The sequence below is a fragment of the Protobothrops mucrosquamatus genome, unplaced genomic scaffold (assembly GCF_001527695.2).
Source record: "Protobothrops mucrosquamatus isolate PMUCROS unplaced genomic scaffold, P.Mucros_1.0 scaffold74, whole genome shotgun sequence".
Taxonomy (NCBI): Eukaryota; Metazoa; Chordata; class Lepidosauria; order Squamata; family Viperidae; genus Protobothrops; species Protobothrops mucrosquamatus.
In genome coordinates, this window is record NW_015386451.1 from 1,500 (window position 1) to 28,053 (window position 26,554).

At 46.5% G+C, this 26,554-nt stretch overlaps 3 protein-coding genes across 3 annotated transcripts; 1 reads left to right on the forward strand and 2 right to left on the reverse strand.

Annotated features, from left to right (window-relative positions):
* Nucleotides 1-478: 478 nt before the first annotated feature.
* On the reverse strand, nucleotides 479-9,394 carry LOC107284152 (casein kinase II subunit alpha'). The gene is made up of 3 exons (XM_029283381.1): nucleotides 9,291-9,394; nucleotides 7,906-8,017; nucleotides 479-601 (listed from the first exon to the last, which is right to left on the reverse strand). Exons 1-3 carry the CDS (start codon nucleotides 9,392-9,394, stop codon nucleotides 479-481), a joined length of 339 nt encoding a protein of 112 aa, XP_029139214.1.
* Nucleotides 9,395-9,722: 328 nt separating this feature from the next.
* CCDC113 (coiled-coil domain containing 113) lies at nucleotides 9,723-19,057 on the forward strand. The gene is made up of 10 exons (XM_015812167.1): nucleotides 9,723-10,150; nucleotides 10,398-10,521; nucleotides 12,146-12,307; nucleotides 12,657-12,812; nucleotides 14,348-14,428; nucleotides 15,863-16,018; nucleotides 16,422-16,529; nucleotides 17,674-17,829; nucleotides 18,466-18,567; nucleotides 18,837-19,057. Exons 1-10 carry the CDS (start codon nucleotides 9,723-9,725, stop codon nucleotides 18,843-18,845), a joined length of 1,482 nt encoding a protein of 493 aa, XP_015667653.1. The 3' UTR covers nucleotides 18,846-19,057.
* Nucleotides 19,058-19,572: 515 nt separating this feature from the next.
* Nucleotides 19,573-23,600, reverse strand: PRSS54 (serine protease 54). The gene is made up of 5 exons (XM_029283384.1): nucleotides 23,539-23,600; nucleotides 22,633-22,791; nucleotides 20,965-21,259; nucleotides 20,731-20,850; nucleotides 19,573-20,067 (listed from the first exon to the last, which is right to left on the reverse strand). The coding sequence occupies exons 1-5, from the start codon at nucleotides 23,598-23,600 to the stop codon at nucleotides 19,573-19,575; spliced, it is 1,131 nt and encodes a 376-aa protein (XP_029139217.1).
* Between the last annotated feature and the right edge of the window lie 2,954 nt (nucleotides 23,601-26,554).

The window sequence follows — 26,554 nt, forward strand, 5'->3', positions numbered from 1 at the left end:
TTTAAATAGGGACAATTTTAATTCGAATCTTAATAACTATACAGCGACAAATATTTGGTTTTTAATTGGTTTTATGGGGGATGGCGTTTGTGTGTTTTAATATGCTGTAAGCCGCCCTGAGTCCTATAGNTCAAGTTTTTTTTAATTGACTCAAATTAAAGAACCGAATTGGTTTCTCTCATTAAAAGACATAGCGAGCAGCATTAAATTATCTCATTCTTGCTGGTTTCCTCATCTTTCCTGACCTACCTCGAGGACTGAAGGGGAGTTTTGTCTGAAAGAATATTAGAATATTTCAGAAACCAAATTATTAGAAATCCAATCCCAACTGCTCTCTATGTAGGGAGATGGAAGCTGTGCCAACAAGCCAGTGATGATTCTTAGCTGATCACAGTCAGATATACAAATATACATACAAATCAGAATGTAATATAAAAGCTTCTAATTCCAGTCTGTAGGTGAAGAATCCCAATATCTTTTAATTTATCCTGGTACCTACCACTGGATCTTTGACTGTATCAATCAGTTTAATGATGTTGGTTCCACCACGCAGATTCTCCAGAATCTTAACTTCACGTTTTATTTTCTTTTTCTTCACTGGCTTAAATACAAAAGAATTATTAGAAATGAGATTTATTTCAGCATTACTTTGCATCTGGTAATTCAGCTGGGCTGATGCAACGTTGGCAACATCAGGGAGGAAATTGAGACCACACGCATTAGTGGCAAACATGTTACTCTTGAACTGGGGAACGCAGGAGAAGGAGAGCTGTGCGTCATTCGGATCCAAAATTTCCAATTGTGCCTCGCATCCAGTACAGACCCTCTGAAGCTGTCGGTTGTGCCATAAACGAGGCACATTTTTTCCTGGGCTCAAAGACAGCTATGAAGATGAAGCCAAATCTGCATTTCACTTCAGGTGGTGTTATGGAGGTGTTTGAATAGATATGGCTGTAGTTGCTGCTTTAATCTTTGTTTTGTCACCCAAAGTCACTGCTGTGAAATGAGCAGCCATAGAAGCCATAAAGATAAATAAAGCTAAGCTGAGAAATCTGAACAACAATGCAGACGAAGAGAATGGCCAATCAGTGTGATATAGTGGCAAAGAAAACTGCATACTATTATGACACAACTTATGATTGGTTGCTTAGCAATTGTTCAAAGCTACAACGGATCGGCCACCAGCCACTTACTACCCAATTCTGAAGCTATGATGCCCCCCCCCATGGTCATGTGATTGCATTTTGGGTGCTCAGCAACTGGCCTGCATTTATGGCTGTTTGCAGTGTCCCGTTATCACACGACAACAATTTATGTTTTTTGCCAAAACCCAGGGTTTTGGGGTTTTTGTTTTTTTTTCAAAACTGGCCCACAGCAAACAATGGGTTCGCTTAAGAACAACTTCAAAAATGATTTAAAAATGGGTCCAGTCATGGGGCAACCGGTTTATGACCATCATGACTTATGACCATGATGGGCAGGCTGTAAGTCAAGGACTACCTTCTATACTGTCCACCTTCTACACTGTTCCAAAGTTGAGCTTGAGTTGAGTGCGTTTTTACCTGTTCAAGGATACCAAGAGAAGAGGGATGAAAGCTCAACGAGGCAGGGGGAGACACCTCTTGTTTTCATCAGAAAACCCTCTTTGTCTCACAGCTTGGAGATACGACCACATTTCAAGGATGAAGTTAACATGTTATAACAATAAATTGGCCTGTTTCATTTTTACTTCAGAATAATGTGTAAACCCCAGTTGTGGTAGTTTAGAATTATGAAAAAATTTAGAATGTTATCTGTGAACAAGCCACTTTAGGCCATTTAGCAAACCATTGTTAAAAATCATTTGTTAGCATCTCATGAGCTTTCCCATATTTGATCAATTAGGGGCCCGAGTCAGGCTCCATTCTGACAACTCTGCAGACAAAGGTCCATCTCCAGCATTTCCCAGGAGCATCCTGTAGCCTCTTGCATCCCCCCACCTTTTCCACTTTGCTCTCCTATTTCCCTCAGCTCTGCCAAGAATAGTCTTACTCATTCATCATCCCTCAGAACACTTGTCCCAAATATGCCGAGTTTTTGCTCACTAGCCATCGCCTCAAAGGTGAGACTTTCTTCGAGATTGATTCATTCTTCTTGCACTTTGTGATCTAGTTAGTAACTCTCTCAAAAGCCATAATCAGCAAGCATTTCTCCTACTCTTTTGGATTTTTTAGAGCTGTACTGTGAAATATACTCCACTCGCTATTCTGACCTTCGTTGTCATGGAAATTAGTAGAGCTGTGCAGGGCTTTAGACTCAAAGACCCAAAACAGAGAAGACATTGGATTACCCAGTTCGGAGTCTGTTTGTTTACCCAGAATCTCTTTGGCTATTAATGGGACTCAGGTCACAGGATGAGATAGTTAGAAGGGATTCCCAGCCCTTCTCATATTCCACCGTTTTCCCTTTCAGGTCTAATTTATGTTGCCTTAATCATCGCTGTTGCTTTTCTCTGAACTGCTTCCACTTGTCTGAATCCTTCTTAAAATATGATGCTGAGAATTAGGCTCCATACTTGGTGCAAAATATTGTTGATGCATTTCTCTTTTCTGTGGCTTATAGATTGCAACTTCTACTCCAAGATCTTTTACAGAAATACTATTGTCAAATGAGGCATCTCTCATCCTGTATCTAAGGAAAAGGAGCAGGAGACATAGCACAATCTGACCTGAGATTCTATTATTATAGACGTTCTTAATAAAAGCAGTTTTAACCTTCCTATGGAGTTGATTACTAATCTGGCCTATCTGGTGGGGCTGACAAGTTCTGACTTTCATTTTGATGCTCTAAGATGTTAGGTATCCCACCCAATATGGTATCGCTTACAGATCTGATAAAGATTCTTTTCAATTCTCCAGTCATCAATAAACATGATGAGCAATAAGCAGCCAACCCTTGGAGGATCCCACCAAGTATCTCTCCCTCATTTGATGAAGAAACACATGATTTTCAAGTACCTTCTAATTTTCACACCACTTAGCTTACCTCTAACTAGCTTCCTAATCAGAAGATTTGGGGATACTTTGTCAAGTGCCTCACTGAAATTACACAATCAATTTACCAGATCAAAAGTGCAAGCCAGCCTTGCAAGATTTCCTCTGGACATATCCATTGCTGTCTTGTCTGTAAGTTCCTTAAAACTAAATTCCTCTAAATGGTCTGCTCTACACAAATAATGTTATCAGGCTTACTTGTATGTAGATCCCCAAGCCCTAGGTATTTCCTTTTCTGGAGACTAGGATAAAATGTTCCTGTTCCTTGGAATTTTTCAAAGAAAATACACAAACGTTTGGCAGCTAGGTCCTTCAGCCATATGATGTAATTTATCTAGCTGTGGGAAATTAAATGCTCTCAAAGTAAATAGGTCCACTTTGGCCAAATTATCAATTTTAAAGTTTAGTTCTACTAGTTCTACTAAACTAAAACACTGAACCAAAATAGGAACAGTGAGTTCCCCTCTTCTTTATTATCTGGTCAACATTTTGCGCCTGTAAACAGCAACCTGGATACTGTTTGTTTAGGTTCCCTTTATTCAGAAGATAGCTGAAGAAGGCCTTTTCATCCTTTTCAACCGGATGGACGGTTGGAAAATTATACAGCTCTCCGTAGACCATCAGCTGGATATCTCATAGAAAACAGAACAGGATAACATTTGACATGGTACAGAAACAGGCAAAAGAAGTCTGCACTTGCAAATAGACCAAATCTGGCCAGGTGCTGTGAGGAAAAAATAATCCAGAAAAAATCCACTATTGCATCCCAGCAGGAGGAGCAATAGCTTGGAATGCTGCTCACTGCTCCAGTCTAAGATCCCTTTTCAGAAATGATGCAGGGCTGGCTATTCTCACCTCTGAACTGCATCTTGTTGGGAAGATAAAAAGACGGGAGCAAAAATGGCCACAGGCTTGGTTCCATGTGATTCCAACTCTTCAATTGTCTATCCTTTGTCAAATGGCATGAATAGCATCTATTGCACTGGTCAAAAAATATGATTGCAGTATTTTCTACACAAAGAGTAACTGGGCCCTCCATCAGGAGAATCCTCACTGCAGCTCACAACTAATGTCCAATGCCATATGGTCCTAAGGGGAATGCACAGGGCCCATGATCAGAGACAGGAGCCACAGGAAAAGGATTTTAGCCACAGGGTGAAAGAGGTGTGACCAGACTGCAACTCCAGAATGGAAGGTACGCGATGGGAGGCCACAACAGGAAGCGTGTGTAGGTCAGCAGGGATGTGCATTGCTGAAGAGCCTGAGTGTGATGAGAGTGGAGGGACAGAGAGAAAGAGAAGCCCTATTGCTCTTCCTTCCAGTGGCGTGCAAGCGTGTAAAAGAGAAACAAATTAATTACTGAATGAATGATAGGAAAAGACTCGAGCCATCACAGTGGTTGTAGCGATGGGGTTATCTCAGCTATGAATTTTATTTTATGATGATTTTTAATATGCTTTTGTTTTTATCATTTTTAATGGTATTCTGGTCATTTATATGAGATGAGCCGCTAGCTATATAAACTGTAATAATAAATAAACAACTTTTTGAGGCCAACTGTTCCCCATCTCATAATGGGAACAGTTTTGTCAGATATGGAGATAAAACCCATCTGCCACTCCCTACTACCATAACGATTCTCAAGCATGATAGCTATATAAGACTGGAAAACTCCAACCACAAAGCCCATCTGCTTGTGTGAAGCTGAAAAATGAGACCACGTGACTTCTACTTTTGAATCTCTGCAAGCCTGGCATTCCATCTCTTAGCTCTACTCAGTGCCAACTCCAATTAATTCAGCACAAACCACCATGTTCACATAAAAAATCACCAGCGTGGAGGCATGAGGGCTGCTACCAAGAAAAAGCAACTGTTTTTCACAACATCAGGGATTCAGGCCTGTGGAGAGGCGGGGGCTGCACAGGATGAGTCCAAATGCAGAACACAGAGCAATTCAGGGCAAGCTGCTCTTTTGGTGGTCTGGTCGGAATAGCCAGAATCTGAGCAGTTAAAAACAAATTGCAGAAATGACCCACCAGGAAAAATGAAGCAACTCCTTTCAATTGAGCAATACTGTTATTATGAGAAATCAAAAGAGCACAAAAGAGCACTCGGGTCTCGGGTTCCTCAGTTCCCTCCATCAGGTGCAGCAGAAAAGCAGAAAATACAGTTGAAAAATTCAAGATCTAGATGGCAACTGCAGGAACTGACTTTGTGAATCCCTAGTAAGTCAGGTATGAGGGGCTGAAAAATAGTGTCTCCCCACTTTTGTGCCTCTTTTGAAAACACTTTTGGTCTGTAACAAACCTTGTACAGGTAAATCCTTGCTTAATGACCATTCAAAGTTATGACAGCCTCGGAAACAGTTCTTTACTGCCTGTAAAATACATCCTATCTTTGTAAAGTTGCACACCCCTGTGGTCACATGATCGCATTTCAGCTGCTTGGCAACTGGCTTGCATTTAAGAGCAGTTGCATTTATAATTGCAACTCCAATCGTGTTACAATTTACCAGTTCCAATGAGTCCTGGGCTCATTTGATCGTGGTTTATGACATTTTTTGCTATACTCTTGATAGAAAACATCCAAAGGATATGCTGGATTCACTTAGCAGCCCTATTGTCAGGGCCAAGTCCAAAGATGACACAGTGAAATCCCATCAACCCCAATCCTTTATTTGCTTATACCAATGGACAGAAACTTACCAGACTAACTGATAACCTTCTCACCTAGCAGACACATCCTGAAAGGTTCTCCAGTGTGGCTAATCCTAACCTCGTCCTTCCCCCGCCATCCAATTTGGGCCGGGGCAGCGTCTCTTAATCTCTCTGGAATATGCTGCTTTTTTCCTGGTTCTCTTGCCAGAATTCCCCTCCCCCCACTTCTTCTCCAGGAAGACATTCCATCTCACAAATGGCTCACCTAACAATCACACAGATCACATAACAACTGTGGTGATTCGCTTTACAACCATCATGAAGAGTCATAAAATTGAATCAGATCATGTGATGACCCACTTCACAACCACCCAAACTTACAACCAAAATTCTGGGCTCAACTGTGGTGCTAAATTGAGGGCTACCTGCATCAAAAAAGAGGGCACACAAAAGCAGCTGCTTCTTTCTGTTCCTTCATTTTGCACACTAAATGAACTAAAAATGCCATTTTATTTTAATAAATATTACACATTCTGGAATTTGGGGAAACAAGTTAGAAGCAGTTTCACAACATGGCTATTGGGGTCTGTGTGGGACCCTTCCCCCCACAATGACTTGTAATCATTGGCTTGGGTAGTTACAAAATGCTTTGCTGAAAAGATTGTGAAGATTTTCCTCACCATGCTGGGCTGAAATGTTTTTAGATATATTTTGCTTTCAAATTAAGTTGGACAGGGATATAAAAGGAGATGTTTAGGCATATACTGAACTACGACATCCAGCACAATAATCCAATTAAATAGCATTTTGCTAATATTGAAACTACTATAATGTCAGTGCCAGTTATATTTACATAAAAAAGATGTTTCACAATTATATTAACCCTCTGGAGAAAATCTACCTTTTCAAAATCCCCATGATCTCCTAATTTACAGTTCTGCAGTATTAAATTTTCATTCTTGAGAGAATTACCGACCAATTTAACATGGTCTCCACCAAGTATGATTATTCTTAATATGAGCAGAATGAAAGAGAATGTTTATTTTCTGTTAACTAATAAATCTTCAGAAACCTCAAAAAGGTAGTAAAATTTTGTTCAATCTTCATTGTCATAGGAAAACTCTGGGCATAATTAAGTTCTGATTATTTCCATATTGAAAGGCAATTAGCCACGCATTTCTCCTTTTAATATATCTGACATTTGCTATTTTACACAGAGTACTGCCTATAACTGAATAAAATTGAATTAAACTAGTATAATGTCATTCCAAATTGGAAAATGTTGTTCTTCACAGAAGTGTTCCAAATTCGCTTTTACCTTTTTTTAAACAGAAGAAATACTTCTGTCATAAAAGCTTCTACACCCAAAGGTATAAACCAGCACTTCAATATGCATTCAAAATGAGAGCTCATTTACTAAAGGTAGTCCTCAATTTATGACCACAATTGAGCCTGGAATTTTGGTCGCCTGTAATCATTAATCAAGGCACCCACATGACAAATGACATTTGAGCTCTCCCCTTGCAGCTGTTAAGTGACAGTCTGGGGTCCATCAGTGGGGGGAGGCTCAGCGCCTGCATGTGAGACATTAGACAACTAGGCCCACTGGCATGCTGACACTCTGCCCACCCACAGGTGTGGGTCCACTTACCTTTCTGTTGCCATGCTCCATTCTACAGGGTTGTTTCGGAAGGCTCCTTCCCCAAATTACACAATTTGGAGAAGGGGCCTTCTGAACCATTGTGAGAGGACGGCGTTCACTAATGTTTTCTCTTTTGGAGAGGAAAACACTAGCGAAGCCAGCATTCTGAAAAGTTCTGCACCTCAGAGTTCTGAAAAAGTCCAGAGTCCTTCAGAATGCTGGCTTTGCTAGCATTTTTATCAGATTTGAGGTCCATTCTTTTAGTGTGCAGAAGGATTTGCCCTCCCTCCACAAGCTGTCAGGGAGAATTGCAAATCATGATATGATTGCAGAGCACTTGGCAATTGGTTGCAAATGCAAACAGGTTGCCAAGCACCTGAAACGCGAGTGGGACATTTATGATGCCCAGAAATGCTTTTACAGGCCAAAAATCACCTTTCTATGGCTGTCATAACTACAGCCAGTCATAAATGGAGGACAACCTGTATACCAATCTGTTGCAGAATACTAGGAAAACCAGATATCCATGTATTTTGTTCCTAATTTCCATGATAAGCATCCAATAAGAACTCACCTTAAGAATTTTCACAACCACTCGCTCATTGTTGGTGATGTTTATAGCCTCAAAGACTTCACTATATTTCCCCCGGCCGAGTTTCCGAACTAGTTGATAATCGTCTTGATTACTGCAAACAGTAAGGGAGGAAAATGACTGAGAAGTGACTTGACTGAGAGATCCTCTGCTCCCTCAAAGTGAGGAACTAGAAAAAAGGCATCTGCAGGTGAGCGACAGTCATGTCTCTTCTATATGCGCTCACTTGACTGTTCTCGCTGAAAACGAGAATTCTACAACCACCCGTCAGTATGATGGTTTTTACGTTTTTTTACTGTGGGTGTCTATAGAAGTTTTTGATGGGTATCTATAAAAGTTTTTTAAATAAACAAATTCCACAAGCTGAAAGGAGGAGGAAGACAGCCCACAACCTCTCAGGCTTCTTACCCTTCATGTTTGCTACTGACTGGTAGGGAGAAGAAAGGGAACTGATATGGGGGAGAAGGATTCAAACAGAGGCACTGTGAAAAGGGCAAGAACAAATCCCCAAGATTAATTTGGGAGGAAAGGGAAATAAAGGAGTGCCTAGCAGAGAAATGGGATGGGGACAAATTCATCTGGCACCCTCTGAGGGCCACAGTGAGCCTGGAGAGGAAAGCTGTGACTTCTCAGCAGCACAGAAGAATTCTCATTTCTGCTACGGAACTGATGTTTAAAACTGCACAGCACTGTCTAGATTATCAACAGCCTTTTCTTAGCCTTTTCCACCTTGGCTAAGGATTGTGGGCTTGGACCTGCTGGCCCAGAGCATCTGGGAAGTGCCCGCAGGGAATGCCAAGCTAGACCCTCCCTTCGCCTCACACCCCGTCAAAGAGGTTCAGACAAAACTACAAACGCTTTTTGACACCCGGGATCTGCTCAGTGCTGTTTGATCAATTCATAGCCCAGCCTATTTTAGAAGTCAAGACATGTTGCACTTTTCAGAACTACTTGATTTATTACACTGATTAGACTGTCGCTGCCCATCCTGAGGAGCCTTTGCCCAAACATTTTGTAGAAAGCTCTGCAGAAACTTCTCGCCTTCCCTCTTGCCCGTCCCGCACGGGCGCCCCGGGCCACCCCCGCGGCGGTCCCGAGGCCCTTCCCGCCCAATTGCCGTCCCGTGGACTTGCATCACCACCCTGGAAACCGACCCGGCGGGGCGGAGGCTGCCTCTGGGGCTTCCCCACCAGCGCGATGCCCGCCGCCCCGGTCCTGGACCCCGTGGCCCCGCCGCCCCCGCCCTGGCGCTGGGCGGCTCCTTCGGCTCGCTCCTCCGTAGGAGAGACGGGCTCCGACTCCGGGGCGAGGCCGAGGGCGGCGCCGGGATGCTGGGCCTGTTCCGGACCCCCCGCGGGCCTGCTTACCCCCAGGTGGGGACGTGCGCCTCGTAGTCCCAGTACTCGCGGCTCCGCAGGCCGTTCACCTCGGCGTACACGCGGGCCCTGCTCCCCGCGGCCGGGCCGGGCATGGCGGGGCCGGGCGGCGGCGCGGCGACGAGGAGGAGCAGGCGGTGCCCGCGGGCGGGGGTCGCGCCCAGGCGGGGCGGCGCGCAGCGGCAGCACCACCGGCGGCTCAGCAGCTCCGCCAGCAGCGGCAGCAGCCCCGAGGCGCGCGCGGCGAGCGGGGGCTGCGGCGCCAGGCCGGGCCGAGCGGGGAGGCCGGGGCGGCCGTGGGCGGGGGAAGGGCGATTCTGGCCTGGCCGCGGCGCTGGCCGCCGCACCGGACGCGGCAAAGGCGGCGGCAACACGGCCCAGCCCGCCCCGCGCGAGAGGAAACCCGCGGTGCCAGCCGGCTCGATGCGGCGCTGNGGGCCGGGCCGGGCGACCGGCTCCGAGGCTTCGCAAGTGCCCGCCCGGCCGGACGCCGCCCGCGGCCCCGCCCGGCAACCGCCGCCGGGCAGGAGAGGCGCTCCCGCGGCCCGGCCCGTTCCCCGCGGCGGAGGCAGCGGCGGCATGGAGCCCATCGGGGAGAAGGCGCCCTTGGCGGCGCGGGCCCTCCTGCGGCTCCCGGGCGGCGAGGGGCGGCCCGCGTCCTGCGCCGGGCCGGGGGAGGCGGTTTGCTGGCCGCCGGGCCTGGGCCGCGTCTCGGGGACCGCCCTGGCGGACGAGGAGTCGGAGCGCGACAGCGTCCACACGGGCGAGTCGCACGAGGGGGCCGAGGAGCTGCACGTGGAGCTGGCCCAGCTCTCCACCGAGCAGCTGCTGGCCCTGGTGGAGGAGAACAGGTGCGCCCCGCCGGCGGCAGGGAAGGACGGGGCGGCTCGGGGGGGCCCGGACGGCCGCAGCGAAGGAGCCTTTGCAGCCCCCGAAGTGCAGCTGGCCGGAGCCGCTCCCGCCCGAGCCCCCCCGGGCCGCCTGCGACACACTCCGTGTCTCTCAGAATTTGTTCAAGGGCTACTGGCGTCTTTTCTCATTTGAGACGAGCCACATGCGTACTATAGATGTACTCACTGAGTTTTTCTTTGTGTTCAGCCACATCAACTCCATGCTCAAAATTGAAACAGAAATGTTTGAGAAATTTTTCAATAGATTGGAGCCAAAAGACTTGGGAGCAGAAAGACATGGCTCATTGCTGGACTTGGGACAAGCACCATATGTAAGCTATGTAATAATTTACTGTGCTGCAATTTTAGTGATAGGGTAGGTTTCCAAATGACATCACATGCTTACTGGTTACTGAATGTATCCGTAGTCTTTGTTTGCCCAACACAAAAGGTAGCATTCACACATGTCTTATGATTTAAAACACAGTCAAAGTGAAAACTAAACTAAGTATGTTGTGCAAATGCAACCATTACGTTTTTTGCTAACCTGGTTAAGTTGTTTGCTCGTCTAATACTTGGGTACACTTATCTTCATTTCTTTTACTCCTCCACACTGTTAAATCGTTTGCCAATTCACCCTGAAACACTATATTTTTATTGTTTTACTTTAGTTATTAAGATTTGCCTTATCTTAAATCTTTCCTCCAAAACCTTCACTCATATATAGTTTCTCCATGGCAGTCAGAATCTGCATTTCAGCAGTGCAATCCCAACCCATTCATGTTAGCCTAACTTTAGTGGCCCCCTCCGCCCTGCTCCTGCCACTTTGCAGCCCATGAAATCTGTCCAACTCAGGTGATCCCGAGAACAGGGCAGGTGGAGCACAGGTCAGAAGTCGGGTCTGGCTGCCCGGGAGGAGCTCTGGAAAGGTCCATCTGGCAGTGCAGCAGAGATGGTCAGTTTTTCCTTAGCTTGTTGCTTTGCTTTAATGTGACTCTCAAGCGCTGCTGAAAAGGCTATGCAACACATACTCTCCTGTTAAGGATTCCCCATCCTTTGGAAAGCACAATCTAGTGATAGCCTTCTCTGTTTGCTAGATTCAGGTTGCCATTCCTTCACAGGCTCAAGGTGGCACATAAGGGCTTTTGTTTTGTTCTGTTTTGCCACAACAGCCCAGTGAAATCAGTTGGGCTGAGAAATTAGGCAGCTGAGAGCAGATTGAACTCAGGTTCACCCGTCCCTTGTGCAACACGGTTGGGGTGGGAGCAGTTCCTGGTAAGGTTCGGATTATTGCAACATTTTTCCTCAGCAAGGAGAGGGTTAGGGTTAGGGTTTGAATTCTACTAAATTCCAGATGGGGTAATTTCTCAAACTTGGTCAGCTATCCATAAGTAACGTGGGTGAGAAATGGAACATCAGAGTCCCCTGAACATTTGATTAAGTGCCTGCTGAGCACCCAACCCATGTTGGAGCCCCTGGCAGTGGAGCAGAAAGGTTGATTATGTCGCCTCTCCAAGGGTAAATACAAGTGAGATTGTGGCAGCAGCATAACAGAGCAGGAAGGGTTAGGGCTCAACGTAGAGCTCAAGCCATTAACAGGATTATTCTGTTCCCTTCCATCGTCAGCAAGACATCTTTTAGGTATTGCCGTAGATAAATTTAACACCTGTGATTAATCCTCCATGTTGGGCCCAGAACAAAATAGGCTGCTGCTGGAGTTGAATGAATTGTTTTGGTTGTTTCCATGTTTATGTTTGAAAATATTTTTCTAAGTTGAGATTTTATGATGAGATGTTAAGTCATATTTGTACCCAGTGTCTCTTAAGACATCAAAAAGTTAATACTGAATCAGAAAAAGGAAAGCTAAAAACTAGTTTGGCAAATTCTAAGATTAAAATACCAAAAAATTGGCTTTTGCTGGATCATGTGACTAAAGACGGTGCCTTTGGGTTATAGCCGCGGAGCAGGCGCAAGTCAAAGTCCCGCATCACAACCGATCGTGTGATCTGCCTGACAGTGGAACAGAAATGTGACCTGGTCCAGCGGGAGCTGGACGAGACAAAGGAAGGCCTGCAGCTGATGAAGGAGAACTCAGAAAGGACCTTGCAGAATTACTTGGTAACATTTCCCTTAGAATGGCTGTTTGAGGTAGGCTGCTGGAGAATTCTGGGAGTTGAAGTCCACAAATCTTAAAGTTGTCAAGGTTGAGAAACCCTGGGCTGGACTGTATTTCCCAGCCCGTGTCACCAGGTCCAGGGACTTGTACTTCACTGTCTTGAGGGTGGCAGGTTGTCCCCCATCCCTGAGCTGTAGCAAGGCCAGGCGTTCTTTGTGGCCAGAGCTGCCGGTGGTGGCTTACACGTAGGAGTGTCCGCTTTGCCTGGCTGGTTTGAGCTTCAAGGCCTGCCCTCCACGAGCAAATAAGTGAAATATATCATTTACTTATTATTTCCAATGTATTCTGCAGGCTGTCCTAGAGGAAGCAGATATTCGCTTGGTTGAAATTAAGAGAGCTATGATGGAGTTTGACAAAGACATAGTCAAAACCATAACTAAGAAGAAAGGGAGCGTCATTGCCTCTGATAAGGTGCTGCGATACATGGAGGACCGGATTCGCTCTAGGGTCAGTAGAGAAAATTGGCAGTTAGTCGGTTCTTCTCATTTTATTCTTATAAATTATATTGACATTGATGAATGTGGACACAAGATCTCTTTTCCATAGGCATTCCTATAGTATTCCTGATCTTTGGTATGTGCCGAACAATGAAACATATTTAGATATCTGTAATAGTCATTGCCTTCAGAGAAATATTGAATTATTGTTTCTTTATTAGACTATTCTCAAAAATAAATAATCTTTCCCTTTATGAAGCTCTATAAAAATATAATTGCCATTTTGGGAATCCCCTGCCTACTTGATCCTCCATTATTAAGTATACAGGACATCAGGAGGGAAGCAAGCGATGTGGCTCAGACATCACAGAATTCTCAAGACTGCGGGTTAGATGAGGCCATTTTTATGATAGGGGAGATTATGCCTGTGAATGGCCTTGGATGTATTTTGCGCTCTGTTTTTATTTTTTGTGTTTTTTTTAATCCTATGTAAGCTTCCTAGAATTGTAACTGGTGAATTGGGTGGTAATATAAATTGATTAAACAACAATAACAGCAACAAAACAAAATAAATAGAATATGCCGTTTTACTTCTTGATTTAGCTGTATCCGAATGGTAGTCACAGCTTCTCTCCCTCTAGGTCACAGCACAGAGAGATGGGAAAGTCCCACTGGAGCCATAAAATGTGCAAAAAGTGGGGTCATTCTTTTCAGGGATCCAAACTGAGGGAAGTCAGAAGTTTGGGCTTGGGAGTTTCAGGGTGCTTTAAGCCTTCCAAATAATTGAGGAACCGACATCACTCCTTAAAGTTACTGAAACACCTTCCCAGAATGAGAATGCAGCTCTTACATGTAATTGACATGTAAATTTATAAGCTGTGCAAAGTAGTGTAATCCATGAGCTGCTGCAAGCAATCTGTCTGGGAATAAAGAATGTCCTTGCCATTTACATCACGCCTTGTCCTCCTCACAGTATTGAGGAAATCAAATCAAATCAAATCACGGTATCATAGAAAATGAAAACATAAGACAAACCATTCATTTAAGGTATACTTGGTTTCTGTTTCATGAATTCCAGTTCTCTCTCCAGTCTTAAATAAGTTTCATATATTTTTATTTCATAGAAAATAAGGACATTGTAACTACTTCCCAAACTCAGAAAATATTGTGGTAGTTATATTTTTATAGCAGAATTAAAAGATTTCCTTTGTCATATATGATGACTGAAATAAGGCGGTCCTGGCTTGTAAGTAAGATTCATTTTCACCATGTTCAAAGCCACATGACTTGATATACTTATTTATATTTACTTCTTTCATTCAATGCACATGGCTGTCTAATTGAAACAACCCAGCGTAACTCGGTACCTGGTTCATGTGACACAAGCCCCAGTCTGGACAGACGGTTTTCTGCCTTACCAGGGTGTGGAAATCTGTCCCAGGTCCCCAATACATCCTGGAAATTTGGATCAAATACGGGTGGGAAAGAGATCTTCCCAATGGAAGCAGAAATCTGAAAAATCAGTCAGGTTGCTTTATTTTTCAGGATGTTATGAAAGAAAAAATTCATTTGAAAAACGATTCTCTAAAAGTTCAGAAGAAGAAGATGCAGATGCAACTCCAGCAGGTATAGCCCATTCTTGACCATGCCAGCAAACGCGCCTTTAATTTTTTATATATTGTAGAAAAAATAAAAACTCTGCAGATTACATATATATATATATATATATATGTAGAAGATGCTTTTAAAAATCTCAAACAGAAAGCAAGCAGACAAAGGGGAAAAAAGACAAAAAAATATTAGGAGAGGGAATCCAACTAAGGAAGATGTGCATGTATTAAAATAAATGCATAAAAACAACTAGTTGAGCTTTACCAACAGTGGAATCGGATAAGTCGGCATTCTGGTCATTTGGCTTCAGAGGTTGGTAGTGTGAACATTTTCCTTCAACCCAGAATTTCAGCTCTGGAGGATAATCCCTTTTGCCCCAGAACTTAATTGCAAATTTAGCTAGAGTTCAAGATTGATAAGATGAAGTTCTTCATAAGTTGATAAATTCCAGATTGTTGAGTAATTAAGACTAATTATCATAGGACATATTATTTAAACTAAGTTTCATTTTAATAACATTTAGTCGTCTTCCGTAAATTTGTGGAGTTCTCAAATACCTAATCATACCAATATTAATTTAACTTATTTTCCTTCATATCCACAAAATCCACTGTTTTGCCTTAAAGTTTATTGGACTTTTTCTAGTTAATTAAAATAAAATTTACCACAATGTTTTGGACATTATAACCACAAGGATAGCTATAGAATACCTATATTTATTAATAATGTAAGTTTAACTCCCATAATATAACCAACATATTTGATTGCCAGATCCAAGGCCAAATTAATGACAAAAGTGCTTGAGCAAGTTGAGAGGATTTCATCTATTTTTCATGGTTTGGGGTTCCAAGCAAGGAGTTGGACTAGAAGACCTCCAAGGTCCCTTCTAACTCTTATTGTGTTATTCATTCCATCTATTGTCCTTGAATTGAGACTATGTTCAGAACTGGGATACCAAGGGAAAAAGTAAAGCGACAGTTTGAGCAGGGCAGACTAGCCAAATGGACTTAAAAAGTAACCCAAACTAAGTAAACTAACCACAAAAAGCCAACCAGAGCTAAAATTAACCAAGAATAGTTAAGACTTGAATAAAATTCTCTAAAAACCTGACCTAACCTCAGCTGTCGCAGGACAGACGCGCAATGCATTTGCATACCACATGTTTGGGTCTGTACTTTAAAGTTGTGCTGTCACTTACCTCACTATCCTCCTGCCCTCCCTTTACCCCACTCCAGAAATTCTCTCGCTTTCCTCAGCTCTTCTGGAAGTTGAGACCCCTTTGTGTTTATCCAAATTTGACTTTACTGCAGTGGAGCATGAATGAAAGAATGATCTAGCCAAAGGTCAGGTCCAGGGCTGCCCCAGCTTTCTGCAGCCTGGTCAGGCTGGGCTGGCTCTGAAATGCTTCAAATGGGTGCCTGTCCATCACAATTTGTGGCTGACTTGCAGAAGGAGGAGCTGGGAGAGGCACTGCACGAGGTTGATTTCCAGCAGCTCAAGATTGAGAATGCTCAGTTCCTGGAGAAAATAGATGAGCGAAACCAAGAGTTACTGCAACTGAAGCTGACTGTTGGCAACACCCTGCAGATCCTCAACTTCTACAAAGTAAGACAGTTGAGTCTACCTGGCTCCGTCCGGCCCTTCATCTCAAGAGGGCTGCTGAGAGGGTCCTGAAAGACCACCTAGCACACGCTCTCCATCCCTGCATCACGTATGGGCCCCCATCGGTCAGCCACAAAAGGACCGTGGCTTCCCCCCCCCGTCCCGTGGGAGGGATTAGTGTTGGTGTAGGATAGGCAAGTACTAAGGGTGCTCCTGGGATGAAAGGCGGAAAAGGTAGAACTTGAAAGGGGTTGAGGGGGGGGAGTATTCACGCTGCCACCCCTTCCCAAACAAGCAGAGTCCGTCCTGTATTCTGCCTCTCGCAGGAGGTTTTGTCCAGCCAAGATACATTCACATTTCTGTACTTTGACAAGGATGTCACCCTCTGGGTCGTGTTATATTTTAGAGGAAGCTGCATTATGCAACGGCCATGGCTGCCTACCTGGTGAAAGACATTGCGCAGAGAAAGGAATCCCTGGAGAAAATTGCTCACGAGGCCATCCTTGTGGAAGAGGTAGGGGAAGAGGGGTCTCCAGCAGGGGCCAGGAGGAGAAAGACCTTGTGGCCTCCAGGGGACATTTAGAGCCATCTGATTAGCTGACCTTTACCGTGGTTTTACTTTTTTACTTGCTTTAACAGTTGCCTTTGATTCCTCAGTTACCTCAATCAGTGTAGATCAAATTGTTCCACGGGAGACAAATCCAGGCCCTAAAATTAAAACAAACCAAAGATTCCTGGGCAGGAAATGAAAAGACTCCTCCCTGGAAGGGTTGGCTTCACCATCTTTCATGCTTCGGGGGTGTGAATAAAATGTTAAAAACCGTAGAGGGCAAATTTTGATAATCGAAAAGCAGAATTCCTTTAGTTAAAAAGAAACGGTGCCTGTTCAGCAACAGAAGCTGTGGCTTTCTCCACTCTGAAGATGGAGCGGTTTACTTACTGCTGAGGAACTTCTGCTCCCTTCCTGGACTGCCACTGTTTGCCCAATCAGCCGATTTCCTTCTGGCTCAGGCTGGATGCAAAAAAACTGCCCCAAAGCCAGTTGGCAGCTGGAAGCGCTGGAGCCCTGTGGGACTTGGGGTGGCCCACTCGGTCCCTGGAGGGAGCTCGGCTGCCCCACCCCACAAGTGGCCTGGAGGGCCTGGCGTCTCTTGCGCAGTTGCTCAAGGGAGCGAGCCTGAGGCCTAACCATGAGGGGTGAACATCCATTTCCTCCTTTCCTGTACTGGGGCCGCTGCTCCAGTTTCTTCAAGGGGGGCAGGGATGGCTGTATTTGCAAGACCAGAGGCCACCGGGAGCAGGCCAGTGGTTTTCAGTCCTTCTTCCCAGCAGTTCTGTGTTGGCAGAAGGGAAGACAGTTGAACTTTTTCAAACTGCTTTACAAAGAGTCGGGAAGTGGAAACGGAGACGGTGTAGAAATTCCCTGGTCACTAATAGTAGATTTTCCTAGGAACCCATGAAGTGTACTATGAATGTAATTTCTTCAAAGAAGCAGGAATGGTCTCAGTATTTAAGGAAGCAACAAGATAAGGGCAGATGGGTTTAATCCTTTTTCTCCGTGTAAAGATCCTGAGTCCCAGTTAAGGTTAATCCGGTGGTAGGCAAAAGATCAAGGCCAAGATCAGAAACCTCTCAGAGTACTTTTGTCTCTTTCACAGGAACGGGTAAAGGCTGAGATCCTGAACAAAAAACTACGGCGACAACTGGCAGAATACAAAGTTCCTCCTGTTCTCAACTATGTTCATGAGAAGGTGGCTGTTCACGATCTAGAAAACACCCTCAGGATCTGGGAGAGGAAGGTGGAAATTGCAGAGGTGGGTCACTTTTGGATGGAAGTACATTTGATGCTCGACCGTGTTTTTCGTAGGAACACAACCTAGTTGATGTGCCACAAGACAGTTTGTGGCATCTGGCTGAAGAAAACCAAAAATCATGATTGGAGAAAATGCCTAAAGATCATGGGAAAATCACATAAACGAATATGCTTAAGCCTCTGTTGTTAGGTGTCACGTCCCCCTCGGAGCCTGAATCTGCTGAGGAAGATGAGCTGGAGCTGGAGCTGAGGGAGATGGAGGGACATGGGGAGGAGCAGGCTGAGGCAGGCCAGGGCCTTTCCGGACAATAAAAATAGTGGGCACTGCAACTTGTGCTTTGTTTGGAAATTGTTTCATACCTGGGAAAAAAATAAAAGGGTGATCTGCAATATTCTGCCATAGGGGCAGATAAGTAAGATTCTGGCAAATTATTTTAATGGTTATCTGCTAGCCATTTTGTGTGAACATGCATAGTGGGTTGTGAAAATCTCAAATATGCACATCAGTCCACATCAGCCCCCCCCCCCAGAGGTGGAGATTCCTGGGCAGGTGGACTCTGCCCTTCCTCCAGGCCAGGAGGGGCTGTGTGAGAAGGGGAGGCTGCCCATTCCCCCCTCCTCCTGTCCTCTCTTGCAGATGGCCTTGCAAAGCTACCGCAACGTTTGGCACAAGGCGAAGATGGCCAGTCACCAGCTGCAGGCTCTTCTGCCCGAACAGGAGAGACACAAAGCGACAGAGGTGAGGCAGGGGGACCCTCGCCTGGCCTTGGATGGGACCAGGAGCCTCCTCAGCAAAGGGGGGGCTTCCATGTCTTTCCATTGCCTCTTGGGTGTCTGAGCCCCCCCCCCCCCCATTTCTCTTTCTAGTCTCACTTTGGGCCCTCTCTCCCCCCCCCCTGTGGTATTTTCTCCCTCTCCTGACCCACGGTCTCTTTCCTTTAGAGAAAGGGCTGGGAGGCAGAGCGGCACAGCTGAGCTAAAGTCACCCCCAGCTTCTTTTCTCCACAGGGCCACTAGAGAAATGAGGAGAGTGGGAGAGAAACTCAGTCGCCCATCTGCTGCGTCCGTAGCCCCATCGTCGTGGTGAACAGCTTCATCCTCAGCTCCTTCCCCCAGGCCAGACCAGGGCAAACTTTGGACAGGCACAAAGCTTTCTCCATGTTGCATGTTTATGCCTCTACAGACTGGTTTTGTAAAGTGGCTTAATAAATTGATCTGTTTTTAAGATATTAATGGATCATGATAGAACTGCTTGACTACAGAGCTATGAAGTATATTCAAATCACTCAGCAATATGGTAATGAGTAAAAGGAGTGGTAATATATTCAGACTCCCTGCGTACTGGGCTCAAATTCAGCATCTTGGGAACTGGAGGGGGGGTGAAGCCTTAATGCGATACATTTTCCAAAGACAGGCCCTCAAAGCGCAATCACCAGCAGACAATGGACGGCTGCGCCTCCTGGCTTACTCGGAGGATCTCTCTGCCAGAGCCTGAGAAAAAGTGGAAAGGCAGATCCGGAGTCAGGGCTAGGGCAACGCCATCAAGCAGAGAAATCCCAGGATTTTCTGTCCTGCAGGCTCTCATAAAGCTTCCCAGGTTTTGATGCTTTGTGTTCTTCCCTCTCATGATGTCCCAACCTCTCATAGAGCAAGGAGACTCTATGGATAAAGGTTAGTTGTGCAGGAGGATCTCCCAAGAGAAATCTGATCTCGGGGCCCAGGAATAGTCTGGTTGCCCAGTGGTTCAGGAAGCCAGGAGGTGCAGCAGGAGGCCCATGCAGAGGAGGCCCTGCAGCCGCCATGGATGACCGGGCTTTGCTGAAGACATGGCGAGCAGCTCCCCCCCATAGTAGTCGTAGTAGAGTGGAAGCTTCGCTCGTGCCTCGACTGGCCCTTTGGGGGGGCCCAGCCCACTCTCCTCCAGCTCCTCCGAAAGGTCCAGGCCGAGGGGGTCTTCTGAGCCACCGGAGACATTCAGGGCTCTCAGATCCAAAAAGGGCTCGAACAGCAGCCCCTCCCGTTCCTCTGCTGCTGGGCCCCCAAAGGCCTGATACCTTTGGCCAGGAAAGGGGGAAGCTGGAGCCCTCCATCTGGCCGTGGTGGCCACGATCCAGTCACTGTAGTAGATGAGCCGGCTGTAGAGGAAGGGTCCGTAGCATCTGGCGCCCCCTTCGCTCAGCAGGCCCTTCAGCACCTGCCTGCCTTCCGCCTCACACAGGACCGGGTTGCCAGCTGACCCCTTGGAGGGAAGACAGATCACAATTCAAGGCCCTTTTGGACCATCTGAGGCACAACTAGTTGACCTCATGGAGCCCAACTCCCCCTGTAGGGTGGACATCTCAGGGGTGCTCAGCACCCCAGCAGGAGAAAAACGGACCAGCCAAGTGAGCAAGATGGAGTCTGCGGGGTTTGAAGAAAGGAGCCCAAATGGCCGTCTGGCCCAGTGGGGGGATTCAGCCGGTTCCCACCACTTTGGCAGAACCGGGAGCTGATTTTTTCCTGCCCAGGCCCAGAACGGACCTCCGGAAGCAGCATCCACACAGAGAACCGGTTGTTCACCTATTTGAATCCCACCACTGATCTGGCTCACCCCAAAGTCTTAGAAGGGGCTGGAGGCTCCTAACAAATGGACAGCTACTCACAGGAGCGACACAAGCAAATGACTGCAAATTAGCACACTGCAAAAATATCTGCCCATTTGTATAATTATAACGCAAATGCAGAGGATCCTCTGCAGTATAGGGGAGTTATCTCAAATCCATATTTTAGCAATTATTTTGTTCAAAGGCCAGAGAGACAGATGTGACTTATTTCTTTAACCTCAGAGGCTTGCAAAAGAAACATAGTGAAGCCCCCAGTTGGATTAACGGGGAGGTTAATGCACCCTTCAGGGCCTCCTCACCAGGCATCCAGGCATCTGGTCCCCTTCCCGGTGGCTGCAACACTCCGTGCTGACCGTTCTGTGCAAGGGGCAGGGGTCCACATCTTCCACTGGGAGTTTCTGCAGAGGACCAACCCCTGGAGATCCAAGACAGCAAAGAACCGCTATGAAGTTTTAAAGCTTGGCAGACTATCCTCCATCGCCTCCCGGCTCTCCCTCTGAGGCAGTGGGGGAGCTTCGCAGGTAGAGAGCTGGCTCACCTCCTCGAGGGTCCAGCCAGCCGGCCACAAAGCATTTCTTCAGCGTTGCCCCTGGGAAGTCTGGGGTGGGGAAGCAGATGGGCTGCACGGTCACGCTGAAACGGAGCGGAGTGCTTGTCTTCAGCAGAGCAATGTTGTGCACCAGGGTTATCTCGTCAAAGGCCTCGTGGGGGACAATGGTCTGGATGGGCACCAGAGATTCCCCAGGCCCTTTTGGATCTGAAGCTCCAGCCAGAACAGAGAGCTGGGTCCTGGAAACAAAGGAGAGGTAGTAGGACACGGCAAGGGAACTGGAGAAAACATAAATTGTCCAGAGAATCTGGAGTCCTGGTCACTTTTCTGGATGGGCTTGGCCACCTTTTTGTGATAGATTTCTTGGGCTGGAGGAACAAAATCTTATCAGGTGAATTTCCGCTGCCTGGGGTTGGGGTAGTAGTAGTGGAAAATTTGTCGGTTTAAAGCCCGTGACGTGCAAATAGCAGAGAAGACACAGGAATCTCAGGGTCAAATTAGATTTTTTTCATTAGGATCCTGGCTGAGGGTAGAAACTTAAATTTTCCCACATGCTTCAAAAATTGTAAAGGCTGCGTCTGAAAGGGTTGTTGGCTACAGAAAGGCTTTTCCTGGCTGATTGCTGTTGTGTGTGTAGTTGTCAAAAGCAGAAACAGAGTTGGGCAGAGGTGAGGCCCAGAAAAAAACCTGACTCGTCCATACTTGGATCTGGATGGGCCCCTTTCAGTTTCTTTTCTAATGCCAAGAGGACAACTGAAATATTCTTAATATACACAATTAACAAAATATTTTTAAAAAATCAGAATAAAAAGACAAATCCAAAACAAACTGAAAATACAAACTAAGAAGGAAAGAGAGAAAATGCATCTACCTTATCCCAAAGATGCTTTTTCAAGAGGCAACTGGACTTTCTTGTTTTTCTTTGAAGACGTGGCCCATTGGGTGGGCGTGGCTGCGGTGGTAACAGCAGACTGGGTGGGACTAAAAAGTTCAATCAATCAAATCCAACTTTGCGAGATCTTTTTTTTTCCGCGAGAAGTTGAAATTGATTGATTGATTGAACCTTTTTTTTTTTGCATACGACAGCAGAGGCCGAAAGCGAAAAGGTTTTATAAAACCCAGCTGAAGGCCTAGGAGTGGGGCAACGGCGCATGTGCCCACAGAGAGGGCTCTGAGTGCCACCTGTGGCACGCGTGCCATAGGTTCACCACCATGGGGATAGGGCATCAGCCGGTTCACCGAAATCAACAAAAAATTAGCTACTGGTTCTAGCGAACCAGTGCAACCCAGCTGAATTCCATCACTGCTTATGACCATTTTTCACACTTATGACCGTTGCAGCATCCCCAGGGTCACGTGATTTACATTTGGACGCTTGGCAACTGATTCATATTTCTGATGGTCACATTGTCCCAGGGTCGTGCGATCCCCTTTTGTGACCTTCTGACAAGCAAAGTCAATGGGGAAACCAGATTCACTTAAGAATTGTGTTACTAATTTAAGAACTGCAGTGATTCACTTAACAAATGTGGCAAGAGAAGTCATAAAATGGGGCAAAACTCATTTAAGAAGTTGCTTGTGTGTGTGTGTGTGTGTCTTGTCTTTGTGCTTGTCTGTGTTTTGCTTGCTTGCATGAGCCCCTGAGCATTACCTGCTGTGGAAGCTGGAGGCTGTGCTTAGGATCCAGTCTTGACTTAGGATGGAGCCCAGCGCAACGTGGCCGCCCTGATCCTGCAGTGAGACCATCCAAGGGAGTTCACCAACAGCAGCCACCTCTTGGCTCGTGTTTGTGGGAACTAAGCTGGCTTGTCTGCCGCAACCTGCAGCTTTGTGAAAGAAATGTGCAAGTCCATCATCAGAGCCTCCGTGGCCTTGCCTTAAGTTTGGGGGCTTCTTCCCTATTGTCCCGACATTATCTACGGGATGCCCAAAGCTTTATTTTACCATTATTTTTGCTATAATTTGTCTCTTGCACTTCCTGGCAATGTCACCTTTGTTTCTGATTGCTCACTAAAGTGCCGCACAAAATCTCTCTCAGAGCTCCCAGCTTCCCTTCCCGGCTTCCTTCCAAGAGATCCAAGGTTGATCCTTCCTTCCACCCAGTGCCTCCTCTTCTCACTCCACTCCAGATGCCCGTAAAAAGCCTCCCAGCTTTGCACCCACTTATTTGTAACACCGTCAAATGTGGGGATCTCACGGACTCACTCCTTCTGTTTGAAGAGCCGATGGCAGCCGTGGCTAGGAGGACCTTTACACCCTTTTGGATGGTGCACCATTTATGTCCATTCTGGACTGGGAAGCTCTGCTTATGGTCACTTATGCCCTCCTATCTTCTTGTCTGGTCTACTGCAATGCACTTTACATGGGGCTGCCCTTGAGGAGCATTCGGAAGCTTCCACTGTACAGAATGCAGCTGCACAGGTAACCAATGGCCCTCGGACATGCAACACGTATAACACCACTACTGCCTCAGCTGCATTAGTTACTGGTGTGTTTCTGAATGCAATTCAGGTGCTGGGTATGGCCCTTAAACCCTACAAGCTTTGGAGCGCCTTACCTTAGGGACCGTCTCTTCTCCATGGTTTCTACCTGTCCAATCCTCTCTGGCAGGCTGGGCATGCTTCAAGTCCTGTCAGCCGAGGAATGTTGGCTGGCACAGACCAGGAGATGCGCCTTCTCTGCTATAGCTCCTGCCCTCTGGACTCTCCTTCAGAGACTAGGATGGCCCCAACTCTGTTGGCCTTTCATAAAGCCTTAACAATTTGGCTATGTGCCCAGGCCTGGGGCTCTGAATGTGGCTCCAATGACAATTATAATTTCCTCAGCGGCTGCATATATTTGTTTTTCTACTGTTTATAACTGTTTGATTGTTTTAGAAATATTTGCTGCTCAGAATTACTGGATTGAGATGGGCAGCTATAGAAGTGAATCAATAAACTTCTTTTCATGGTCTGTATGGACAATCCCAATTCTGGGAAGCATAACCAGTCATTTCACACAACGGGCAAACATGGGTGAGAGAGGGGAATCCAACTGATCAACCAGCTTTGCAAAGTTTCTCTGACTGTAAAAGTTGAAGGGAAGATGAATGAGCAACACCGAAATAGCAATGAAAGGGCTAAAGAATGCTTCAGCGATTGGAAAGGAGACTTCCGCCAGTTAAGGCAGTTTACCCAATCTCCTTTCCTTCCTGCCTGGACAGGATCTGGCAATGGCAGCAGGGCACTCATAGGCACTTCCTGCCTCCATTACTTTGTGTTCCTTGAATGTGTGTGGGTGTGTGGGTGGGTGGGTGGGTGTGCGCTCTCAGGAGTTCCACTTACCAGCTCCAGAAGAAGGCAGGCTGAACACAAAGAGAAGCAGGACTCCAATATGCTGGCCCTGTCAAAGAGAGGGAAGGTAAAGGGGGGGGGCAGTTCTCCTTCTCCTCACCCACAGGCCAAGCATCTTTGTCAGATGGGCAGCCCCAGTACCCCAAGGGGAGCTGCTGGTCAGTTTCCTTTGGAGCATTTCTAGGCAGGCTGAGTCTGCTGGCTAGCTACTTGGGGTGGATGGGGTGGTTCTATGGGCTTCCTCAAGAATAAGAGTTGACAGAAGGCACCTTTCTCCAAAACAAGAGGCTGCCTCTTCTCATCTGCAGTGGCCTAATGCATTAGGAGGGGGGGGGGGTTGGCTGACCTCTACACCCTGCATTCACAGCCACTGGGTGGGTCACAGCAAGATCCCAGCAGTTCTGGCTAGGGGGAAGCTGGGAGTCCTGGGCTGTTTTCAGTGTGAGGATCTTTGGTGGAGAGATTAGTCAGGGCTGAAAAAAGGCCTCTGGTAATCTGGAGTTTGGAAGGAGAGGGGTAGGAAACCCGACCCCCCAGGGCGTAGGCGGAGGTCAAGAGAGTTTCTCACTCGGTCTTGTGATTGCTGAGTTTCTTCCGTTCTTTGTTTGAGACAGAAATGTGGTGTCTCTTTCATTCTGCAATGCCCAGGGTTGCAGAACCGATCTTCTGCTGAGGCTCTGTGCTGATTTAGTGCTATGTTGATAGCCCTGTTAAGAACACGGTTGCCATGGCACCAGAATTCTGCCTCTTCTTCATCACTGGCAGAGAGAATGTTCCCCATTTGCCATGAGCAGCCAGACTGAGAGGCAGGACACAGAGGTTGCCTTCTGCCAGGCTTCTGGCGTCTTTCCCCGCCGGCTTGGATCTTGATTGCCAGCAATCCAATCCATCGCCAGCAAGACTGGGTTAAATCGGCCACAGGTCTGACTTCAAGGAATTTTCTATGGCTCCCCAAAGAAGCAGAAAATTTCTAATTGCAGATGGACAATTGTTATAACAACTCCACAGTTTAGCTAAGAAGTGAGTGTGGTGGCGGGTTGCAAATGGGAAGGAGCAGAAGCAATTTTATTGGCATTCCTGGGTGTCTCCTGCACCACCATTTTGATCTCAAGGAATTTTTCAACAACTCCCACCACATGCGATTCAACCCCCCCCCCTTCCGATTGTTGTCAAGTTGAGAGCGGAGAAGAAACCAGGTGAAAAGTGAATCACTGTTGACAGGTGGCTTTTGCCCTCCCGCCCCAACAATACAAACCCCAAATGTTTCGGGAAAAGCAAAAACTATTTATGAAGAGGGCATTCAAGTCTTTATATAGTGTACAGAAATAAATGATACATATATTCAATATATGCAATGTGTCAGAAAGCAATGAATCAAACCTTTCTTGTTTTTCTTTGAAGACATTTCACTTCTCATCCAAGAAGCTTCTTCAGCTCTGACTGGATGGTGGGGAACGGAAGGATTTATACCCCTTGCAGACAGCCGGTCATTTGCCTTCTTTGAGTCACTGATGCCATCTAGAGGCTTACCTGTGTTGTCAGGGTCACCTGAGTAGTGCAAATGGATGTGTAGCCTTCTTGGAATTGTTGAAAGGACTGTGTTGTAGACTGGAGATAGATTTATTTATTTATTTATTTATTTAATCCCATTTATACCCCGCCCTTCTCCCGAGGGACTCAGGGCGGCTTAAAGGTAAATAAAAACAGTACAATACAATAGATATCTCTAAAAGCCAAATTAAAATATATATTAAATAACCTGTATTAAGTTTAATATTATAAAATCCCTTTAAAATCCCTATAAAATCCCCCCCCAGGCCAATCCCGCTTGATGGAAAAGCCATGTCTTGAGGGCACGGCGGAAGGAGGGGAGATCCGGAATAATCCGGATCTCTGGGGGGAGTTCGTTCCACAGGGTGGGAGCTCCCACAGAGAAGGCCCTCCCCCTGGGGGTCGCCAGCCGACACTGTTTGGCCGACGGCACCCTGAGGAGACCCACTCTGTGGGAGCGTACCGGTCAATGGGAGGCAATCTGCGGCAGAAGACGGTCTCGAAGATACCCAGGTCCGATGCCATGGAGCGCTTTAAACGTGGTAACCAACACCTTGAAGCGTACCCGGAAGGCCACCGGCAGCCAGTGCAGCTCACGCAAAAGCGGTGTTATATGGGAGCGACGAGTCCCTCCCAACACCGCCCGCGCGGCCGCATTCTGGACTAGCTGGAGCCTCCGGATGCTCCTCA

What these genes read in the sequence shown, in the direction of transcription:
- LOC107284152 (XM_029283381.1), bottom strand. Translation starts at nt 9,394, where the DNA reads ATGCCCGGCCCGGCCGCGGGGAGCAGGGCCCGCGTGTACGCCGAGGTG. An exon ending in GCGCACGTCCCCACCTGGGG is followed by an intron (nt 8,018 to 9,290) that starts GTAAGCAGGCCC and finishes TACTGTTTGCAG; the next exon opens with TAATCAAGACGATTATCAAC. An exon ending in TGGTTGTGAAAATTCTTAAG is followed by an intron (nt 602 to 7,905) that starts GTGAGTTCTTAT and finishes TTTGTATTTAAG; the next exon opens with CCAGTGAAGAAAAAGAAAAT.
- PRSS54 (XM_029283384.1), bottom strand. Translation starts at nt 23,600, where the DNA reads ATGCCCAGCCTGCCAGAGAGGATTGGACAGGTAGAAACCATGGAGAAG. An exon ending in GAGAAGAGACGGTCCCTAAG is followed by an intron (nt 22,792 to 23,538) that starts GTAAGGCGCTCC and finishes AGGTTGCGGCAG; the next exon opens with ACAAGCCAGCTTAGTTCCCA. An exon ending in GCCTCCAGCTTCCACAGCAG is followed by an intron (nt 21,260 to 22,632) that starts GTAATGCTCAGG and finishes TGTTTTCTCCAG; the next exon opens with TTCCCTTGCCGTGTCCTACT.